The 9,721-nt window shown below is 48.6% G+C and overlaps 1 protein-coding gene across 1 annotated transcript; it reads left to right on the plus strand.

The window, feature by feature from the left end:
* Positions 1–7,843: 7,843 nt before the first annotated feature.
* LOC542648 (alpha expansin 2) lies at positions 7,844–9,465 on the plus strand. The gene is made up of 3 exons (NM_001112172.2): positions 7,844–8,189; positions 8,305–8,626; positions 8,741–9,465. The coding sequence occupies exons 1-3, from the start codon at positions 7,949–7,951 to the stop codon at positions 9,048–9,050; spliced, it is 873 nt and encodes a 290-aa protein (NP_001105642.2). The 5' UTR covers positions 7,844–7,948; the 3' UTR covers positions 9,051–9,465.
* The last annotated feature ends 256 nt before the right edge of the window (positions 9,466–9,721 follow it).

Below are 9,721 nucleotides of genomic sequence, written 5' to 3' on the forward strand. Positions count from 1 at the left end.
GGAGAAGAAAATGTTCTCCTCCTACGAGAAAAACCAAGATCCCCAAAGAGCGATCACATTCGGGGATAGAAATCAAGGTTTGGTCAAAGGTTTGGGTAAAATTGCTATATCTCCTGACCATTCCATTTCAAATGTTTTTCTTGTTGATTCTTTAGATTACAATTTGCTTTCCGTATCTCAATTATGTCAAATGGGCTACAACTGTCTATTCACTGATGTAGGTGTCACTGTCTTTAGAAGAAGTGATGATTCAATAGCATTTAAGGGAGTGTTAGAGGGTCAGCTATACTTGGTAGATTTTGATAGAGCTGAACTCGACACTTGCTTGATTGCTAAGACTAACATGGGTTGGCTCTGGCACCGCCGACTAGCTCATGTTGGGATGAAGAATCTTCATAAGCTTCTAAAGGGAGAACACATTTTAGGACTAACAAATGTTCATTTTGAGAAAGACAGGATTTGTAGCGCATGCCAAGCAGGGAAGCAAGTTGGCACTCATCATCCGCACAAAAACATAATGACGACCGACAGGCCACTGGAGCTCCTACACATGGATCTATTCGGCCCGATCGCTTACATAAGCATCGGCGGGAGTAAGTACTGTCTAGTTATTGTGGATGATTATTCTCGCTTCACTTGGGTATTCTTTTTACAGGAAAAATCTCAAACCCAAGAGACCTTAAAGGGATTCTTGAGACGAGCTCAAAATGAGTTCGGCTTAAGGATCAAGAAAATAAGAAGCGACAACGGGACGGAGTTCAAGAACTCTCAAATTGAAGGCTTTCTTGAGGAGGAGGGCATCAAGCATGAGTTCTCTTCTCCCTACACACCTCAATAAAATGGTGTAGTGGAGAGAAAGAATCAAACTCTATTGGACATGGCAAGGACCATGCTTGATGAGTACAAGACTTCGGATCGGTTTTGGGCGGAGGCGGTCAACACCGCCTGCTACGCCATCAACCGGTTGTATCTACACCGAATCCTCAAGAAGACATCATACGAACTCCTAACCGGTAAAAAGCCCAACATTTCATATTTTAGAGTCTTTGGTAGCAAATGCTTTATTCTTGTTAAAAGAGGTAGAAAATCTAAATTTGCTCCTAAGACTGTAGAAGGCTTTTTACTTGGTTATGACTCAAACACAAGGGCATATAGGGTCTTTAACAAGTCCACTGGACTAGTTGAAGTCTCATGTGACGTTGTGTTTGATGAGACTAACGGCTCCCAAGTGGAGCAAGTTGATCTTGATGAGATAGGTGAAGAAGAGGCTCCATGCATCGCGCTAAGAAACATGTCCATTGGGGATGTGTGTCCTAAGGAATCCGAAGAGCCTCCAAATGCACAAGATCAACCATCCTCCTCCATGCAAGCATCTCCACCAACTCAAAATGAGGAAGAGGCTCAAGTTGATGAAGAAGAAGATCAATCAAATGAGCCACCTCAAGATGATGGCAATGATCAAAGGGGAGATACAAATGAGGAAGACAAGGAGGATGAGGAACATAGGCCGCCACACCCAAGAGTCCACCAAGCAATCCAACGAGATCACCCCGTCGACACCATTCTTGGCGATATTCATAAGGGGGTAACCACTAGATCTCGGGTTGCACATTTTTGTGAACATTACTCGTTTGTTTCCTCTATTGAACCACACAGGGTAGAGGAAGCACTACAAGATTCGGATTGGGTGGTGGCAATGCAAGAGGAGCTCAACAACTTCACTAGAAATGAGGTATGGCATTTAGTTCCACGTCCTAATCAAAATGTTGTAGGAACCAAATGGGTCTTCCGCAACAAGCAAGACGAGCATGGTGTGGTGACAAGGAACAAAGCTCGACTTGTGGCCAAAGGATACTCCCAAGTCGAAGGTTTGGATTTCGGTGAAACCTATGCACCCGTAGCTAGGCTTGAGTCAATTCGCATATTATTGGCCTATGCTACTTACCATGGCTTTAAGCTTTATCAAATGGACGTGAAAAGTGCATTCCTCAATGGACCAATCAAGGAAGAGGTCTATGTTGAGCAACCTCCCGGCTTTGAAGATAGTGAGTATCCTAATCATGTCTATAAGCTCTCTAAGGCGCTTTATGGGCTCAAGCAAGCCCCAAGAGCATGGTATGAATGCCTTATAGATTTCCTTATTGCTAATGGCTTCAAAGTCGGTAAAGCCGATCCTACTCTATTCACTAAAACTCTTGAAAATGATTTGTTCGTATGCCAAATTTATGTTGATGATATCATATTTGGGTCTACTAACGAGTCTACATGTGAAGAGTTTAGTAGGATCATGACACAGAAATTCGAGATGTCTATGATGGGGGAGTTGAAGTATTTCTTAGGATTCCAAGTGAAGCAACTCCAAGAGGGCACCTTCATTAGCCAAACAAAGTACACTCAAGACATTCTAAACAAGTTTGGGATGAAGGACGCCAAGCCCATCAAGACACCCATGGGAACCAATGGGCATCTCGACCTCGACACGGGAGGTAAGTCCGTGGATCAAAAGGTATACCGGTCGATGATAGGTTCTTTACTCTATTTATGTGCATCTCGACCGGATATTATGCTTTCCGTATGCATGTGTGCAAGATTCCAAGCCGACCCTAAGGAAGCTCACCTTACAGCCGTAAAACGAATCTTGAGATATTTGGCTTATACTCCTAAGTTTGGGCTTTGGTATCCTAGGGGATCCACATTTGATTTGATTGGATATTCGGATGCTGATTGGGCAGGGTGTAAAATCAATAGGAAGAGCACATCGGGGACTTGCCAGTTCTTGGGAAGATCCTTGGTGTCTTGGGCTTCAAAGAAGCAAAATTCGGTTGCTCTTTCCACCGCCGAAGCCGAGTACATTGCCGCAGGTCATTGTTGCGCGCAATTGCTTTGGATGAGGCAAACCCTACGGGACTACGGTTACAAATTAATCAAAGTCCCTTTGCTATGTGATAATGAGAGTGCAATCAAAATGGCCGACAATCCCGTCGAGCATAGCCGCACTAAACACATAGCCATTCGGTATCATTTTCTTAGGGATCACCAACAAAAGGGAGATATCGAGATTTCTTACATTAATACTAAAGATCAATTAGCCGATATCTTTACCAAGCCACTTGATGAACAATCTTTTAACAAACTTAGGCATGAGCTCAATATTCTTGATTCTAGGAATTTCTTTTGTTAACTTGCACACATAAGCTCATTTGTATACCTTTGATCACATCTCTTTCATATGCTATGACTAATGTGTTTTCAAGTCTATTTCAAACCAAGTCACAGGTGTATTGAAAGGGAATTGGAGTCTTCGGCGAAGACAAAGGCTTCCACTACGTAACTCATCCTTCGCCGTCGCTCCAAGCAACTCTCCGTTCTAGAGGGAGAAAACATGAGCACCAAGCAAAAGGACTTCGTCTTTGGTATAATCTTAACTCATTTATTCATTACCAGAGGGGAAGAAAGCACTTCGAGGGCTCTAATGATTCCGTTTTTGGCGATTCATGCCAAAGGGGGAGAGAATAAGAGCCCAAAGCAAAAGGACCGCACCACCACCAATTTCAAAAACTTAAGTGTTGAATATTTTCAATTGGTATCCTATTGTGTTCAAAAGGGGGAGAAAGTAGTATTTCAAAATGATATATCAAAACCCTCTTGAACACTAAGAGGAGGATCTCATTTAGGGGGAGTTTTATTTAGTCAAAGGAAAAGCATTTGAAACAGGGGGAGAGAATTTCAAATCTTGAAAATGCTTCTCAAAATCTTATTCATTTACCTTTGACTATTTGCAAAAGAACTTTGAAAAGGATTTTCAAAAGAGTTTGCAAAAACAAAACATGTGGTGCAAGCGTGGTCCAAAACGTTATATAAGAAAGAAACAATCCATGCATATCTTGTAAGTATTTATATTGGCTCAATTCCAAGCAACCTTTACACTTACATTATGCAAACTAGTTCAGTTATACACTCCTATAATTGCTTTGGTTTGTGTTGGCATCAATCACCAAAAAGGGGGAGATTGAAAGGGAATTAGGCTTACACCTAGTCCCTAATTAATTTTTGATGGTTGAATTGCCCAACACAAATAATTGGACTAACTAGTTTGCTCTAGATTGTATGTTCTACAGGTGCCAAAGGTTCATCTACAACTATACTAATTCGACTGTCCGGAATACCGTAGATTATTCCGGACAGGAGAAGCTTTTTGGAAAAACAGGCCAAGCGCGGACCGTCCGGGCTCCTGCGGCGGACCGTCCGCGACACAAGAATGACCCTCGGACAGAACCAATGCAAAAACACAAGTTTCCACTACAGACTGTCCGGAGGAAAAGCAAAGACCGTCCGAGCCCTCACGCGGACCGTCCGGCCTCAGGTGCGGACCGTCCGGTCGGTAAGAAACCGAAAAACCCGAAGGTGACGGGTTCGGAGAAATGAATTATAGGGGGCCTCGTGGACCGTCCGGGGTGCACGACCGGACCGTCCGCGACTGGCTCTGTCTGACATCTGACGACGCATTAAATGCAATATAGCCGTTGATATAGCCGTTACTGCTGACCGTTGCATTTTCAGCCGTTGATCTTCAAGGGCGGACCGTCCGCACCAGGAGGGCGGACCGTCCGCGCTCAGCAGAATGGCCCAACGGCTAGGAAGTGGTTGGTGGCTATAAATACAACCCCAACCACCTCCATTCACTTCATCCAAGCATTCCAACCTTCAACATTCAATACAAGAGCTAGCAATCCATTCCAAGACACATTCAAAGCCTCCATCTCTCCAAGTTTCACAATTGAAAAAAGAGATCATTAGTGATTAGTGACTTGAGAGAGAAAGTGATCCGTGTGTTATTTGTCGCTCTTGTCGCTTGGCTTTTGCAATCGTGCTTTCTTTCAATCTTTCTTGCGTTCAACTCAATTGTAACCAAGGCAAGAGACACCAATTGTGTGGTGGTCCTTGCGGGGAAGTTTGTTCCCGTTTGATTAAGAAGAGAAAGCTCACTCGGTACGAGGGACCGTTTGAGAGAGGGAAGGGTTGAAAGAGACCCGGCCTTTGTGGCCTCCTCAACGGGGAGTAGGTTTGCGAGAACCGAACCTCGGTAAAACAAATCCACGTGTCACACTCGTTATTTGATTGCAATTTGTTTTGCACCCTCTCTCGCGGACTCATTTCTATTTCTAACGCTAACCCGGCTTGTAGTTGTGTTTATATTTGTAAATTTCAGTTTCGCCCTATTCACCCCCCCCTCTAGGCGACTATCAGAAACCTCAGAGCTATCCTTTGAACCAGCCATTGAGGGCCGATTTGATAGGTCTATATGTGTTTTCCCCAGCGGAGTCGCCAAAAAGTATGTTGACGCTTTTTTGGAGCGCCAAACACTCAAGAGAACTAGTGGCGGTGCTCTCTGGTCAGGCGCGGACGGTCCGCGGCCCAGAGCCGGACGGTCCGCGACCTGGCGCGAGGTGGCGGTGCTCTCTGGTCAGGCGCGGACGGTCCGCGGCACAGGGTCGGACGGTCCGCGACCTGGTGCAGGAGCTCGGGTTCCCTGCCTGACGGCCGGACGGTCCGCGCCCTAGGGTCGGACGGTCCGCGCGTGCGCAGGGGCGGCGGAAGATCGCCGGCGGCGCCTGGATCTCGCTCCCGGGAGGGACCCCGTCGGGGAGGAGAGATCCTAGGAGTTGTCTAGACTCGGGTAGACCGACCTAGACTCCTCTAATCGACGTAGAGTCGAAGAGAGACAAAGAATTTGGGGGTTGGAAGGCTAAACTAGGGCTAAACTAGAACTACTCCTAAGATAAAATGCGAAATAGAAGTTGTATTGATTTGATTGATGATTACAAATCGGCCGTATACCTCTCTATTTATAGAGGAGGGGGGCTGGACCCTTTACAAACTAATTTCCGAGCTTTTCCCGTGATTTTAGCTAACAACCGTAACACAAAACTCGGAAACCTAATCTGCTCTGCGCACGCGCGGACCGTCCGGCCCCCAGGCGCGGACTGTCCGGACCGCGGACCGTCCGGCCTCAGGGCCGGACCGTCCGCATGCTCAATTCGGTGCTCAACACTTCCTAAACATTAAGAACTAGATCGGAAACTAAACCCCCTCCGGAGTTCTCGAAGGTTGACAGAAAAATAACTTAATTTTTCCTTAGTCCGCGAGAATCTCGGAGGAGATTGAAGTTCCCAAACTAGCGCTAAAATCAATTCTTTAACTTTTAAATTAAACTCATGTTTTTAAGCTTCTAGTTTTTCGGAAGCTAAACTAAAAAAACTAGTTGTTTATTTTAGCTTCTAACTTTTTTACGTTGAAAATCTACCTAGAAGCTCAAACAATCAGAACCTAAGACTAGCTAGTTGTCTTGATTTTGAACATCTAAAAATCCAAACAAATAAGCTAATGGGTATGTTAGTTTTAGCCAAGCTCTCAGCTAAAGACGAGTTCACCGTTTGGCTAAACCAATATCAAAAAGTCCAAAATACCCCTCCCTACTCATCTTATATGTTTGCCTTTTCCTCTCATCTCTCATCCATATTGTCTACTGCCCTGTCACCTTCCTAACTATTCATTCATCGCCGAGCCTACATAATCCACCGAGCTCTTCCTTAACCCTTTAACCTTCGTTCTCCTCTCACTGTCGCTTTTGTGCCGCCACCAACAAGGGAAATGACCTCGACTTGTCCTCCTTTGACCACCCTTCTCCCCCCCTCGACGCTCGATGATGATGTCGATGTTCTCTTTCCCTAGTCCTCCACTTTCGCCATCACCGACCTCTAGGGTCGCCTCTGTTGGCTCGGTGTAGGACTCAATGACCTCCTCCCCCTCCTCCTCTTCTGTGCAATCATCTACCACCTCCGATCACCTCAAGAGGATCCTTGTTGGTCTGTAGACGCACGTCGATGTGTCTCCATGCAAGAGCCTCGTAGACGCGCACTACAGTAACGACGGAACAGATGAGGACGGTGGTTGAAATGCGGGGAGGAGAGAGACAACGTGACCATATAGAGTGGATAAAGTCGTTTGCATTTTGCATGTCTCGATACGGAGTGTGATGGGCATCAAGACATATAAACAATGCATCCGGGTGCGGGAAATGGAAACGAAGCTGTTAATGGAGTTAGTTAGAGTTGGTCTAAACATTACCCCTCGTCTAAATGAATTTGTCTTTCTGTATTTGCCTTAAGTCAAACTTTTTAAATTTTGATCAACAATATATATAAGATTAATTTTTTAAAAGTAAAAAGAATACATACTATAATAGTTCAAGTCACGATGAATCTAGTAAATTTACTTTTATGTTCTAAAATTATATAAAACTTCTAGTATAAAGATCAAAATTGAAAGTGATTGAATTACTATAAACCTAAGGGCAAACTCATGCGTAGATGAAGGGAGTATCAGTGCCCTTACCCACGTTCCAAATGGAGTAGCGACGTGAAAACGGTGTATAAAGTAACTGAACAGTGGACCACAGTCACCAACCCGCGCGCATCCAAGGCTTCCGCGCCGCCCGTCACCGCGAGTCCGCGACGGTCTTCTCTCGATCTCCCCTCCTCCGCCCGCTCGGCACCCGCCTTTTCCCACCACCGCCACGCCTCCCAAGGGTGGCCGCCAGAAAACCCGTGTCCCTACGCGGTAGCTCAGCGACTTTTCCAGGGCATGGCGTGGTCTGGTCCTTGCCATTGCCACTCCGCACCGCAGGCCGCCGCGCGCCCCAGGCCCCACATCAACAACCACCGTTCCGTCCCCGTCCCCACGGCCTGCGCGCCCCGTCACCACGGGCATCGCGCCCGCCGGTTTGAAACCCTTCCGCCGCCGCCTCCTCTATTTAACCCCACAACCTCACCCCACTTCACTTCACTCCCCAGTCCCCATAGACTCCAGCCTGAGCTGCACCGTGAGCGCTCGCCGCTCCGCATCGCCGTCCCAGTCCCACACCCCGCATCCAGCCTGCCCCAGCGTAATGGCGCTTCGCCAGGCCGTCCTCCTGGCCGTGGTCCTCGCCGCGCTGCTCCCGCTCGCCCTCTCTCGCGGGTTGGGCTTGGTGCACGGGCATGTGCGGCCGCACACGCACGGGCTGGGGCTCGGCCACCACCACGCCCAGCCGCACCCGCACCCGCACGGGCACGCACCGCTCGTAGGTGGCGCGTGGTCCTCTGCTCACGCCACCTTCTACGGCGGCGGCGACGCGTCCGGCACCATGGGTACGTGAGCTAACCCCATTCTCGAACATTTCGCCTTTACTACCCGTAGACTGCAGTCCCCTTCCTTCCTAGATTCCTGGGACTGAATTCTGCATCTGGACGTGCGTTCGTGCAGGCGGTGCGTGCGGGTACGGCAACCTCTACAGCCAGGGGTACGGCACCAACACGGCGGCGCTGAGCACGGCGCTCTTCAACAACGGGCTCAGCTGCGGCGCCTGCTTCGAGGTGCGCTGCGACGCGGCGGGGGGCGGGAGCCACTCGTGCCTGCCGGGCTCCGTCGTGGTGACGGCCACCAACTTCTGCCCGCCCAACAACGCGCTCCCCTCCGACGACGGCGGCTGGTGCAACCCGCCGCGCGCCCACTTCGACATGTCGCAGCCCGTGTTCCAGCGCATCGCGCTCTACAGGGCCGGCATTGTTCCCGTCTCCTACCGCAGGTCCGTGGTGGAACTGATTCTTGTTGTAAATTTCGGTTTCTTTGCCCTTGGAGCCGAACAAGGGGGAAAAAAATCCGAGCAGATCTGACAGTTGCGCTTGTTTGTGCTCTGCAGGGTTGCGTGCAACAAGAAGGGCGGCATACGTTTCACCATCAACGGCCACTCCTACTTCAACCTGGTACTGGTGACCAACGTGGGAGGCGCCGGCGACGTGCACGCGGTTGCCGTGAAGGCCGAGCGCTCCCCCGGGTGGCAGGCCCTGTCGCGCAACTGGGGCCAGAACTGGCAGAGCAACACGCTCCTGGACGGGCAGGCCCTGTCCTTCCGCGTCACCACCAGCGACGGCCGCTCCGTGCTCTCCAACAACGCCGCCCCCCGCGGCTGGTCTTTCGGCCAGACTTTCAGCGGTGCCCAGTTCAACTGAACACACCCCCACCGTTCATGCAGCGTCGACGCAGTGGCACTAGTACTAGTTGTTCCGTCCACCCCGATTGGAGCCTGCCGAGAGGCGCCATGGTTTTATGAATGGTCTGCACCTCGCATTTGCTCCTGGGAATTACCAGTAGTTTAGGCCTAGTAATAGCGCGGGTTTTATCGTGCTTGCGTTAGCATGGTGTTTTAGTGTTCCTTGGTTGTATCCGGCTTGGAAATTGGAGGTGGTGGTAAGGCTGGTCTGCAGATAAACGGAGGCAGGCTGCCTTGTATCACCCGCCAATTATGCGTTTAGGGCCTCATGGTGATGGCTCCTTCGAGATGAGATGTTTTCTGAGTTATTCAAGTGTGTTAGTTGTAATGAATCTTATCAAGTTACTATTTCCTAATATATTATCCTTCGGAAATGGGTGCTTGAGTTTAAGCAGGAACTTCAGTGTGCCTCTCCTGAGACTCAATTTTATTCTGGAATTTGAATGTATTTTGGATCCGTCATCAACTTTCTCATTTACTACGACATGGTTTCCTCGGCTGTTAACTTGGATTCCGGACTTAGGCCCCTAACCCTGTTGATCCTGTTTCTATCATGATTCCTTTCAATTTACACATCAGACATTGCAGCCGTTCCGACTGCTTGATTCACTGCCCTGAGTCTACAGTAAA

This window comes from Zea mays, chromosome 5 (genome assembly GCF_902167145.1).
Source record: "Zea mays cultivar B73 chromosome 5, Zm-B73-REFERENCE-NAM-5.0, whole genome shotgun sequence".
Taxonomy (NCBI): Eukaryota; Viridiplantae; Streptophyta; class Magnoliopsida; order Poales; family Poaceae; genus Zea; species Zea mays.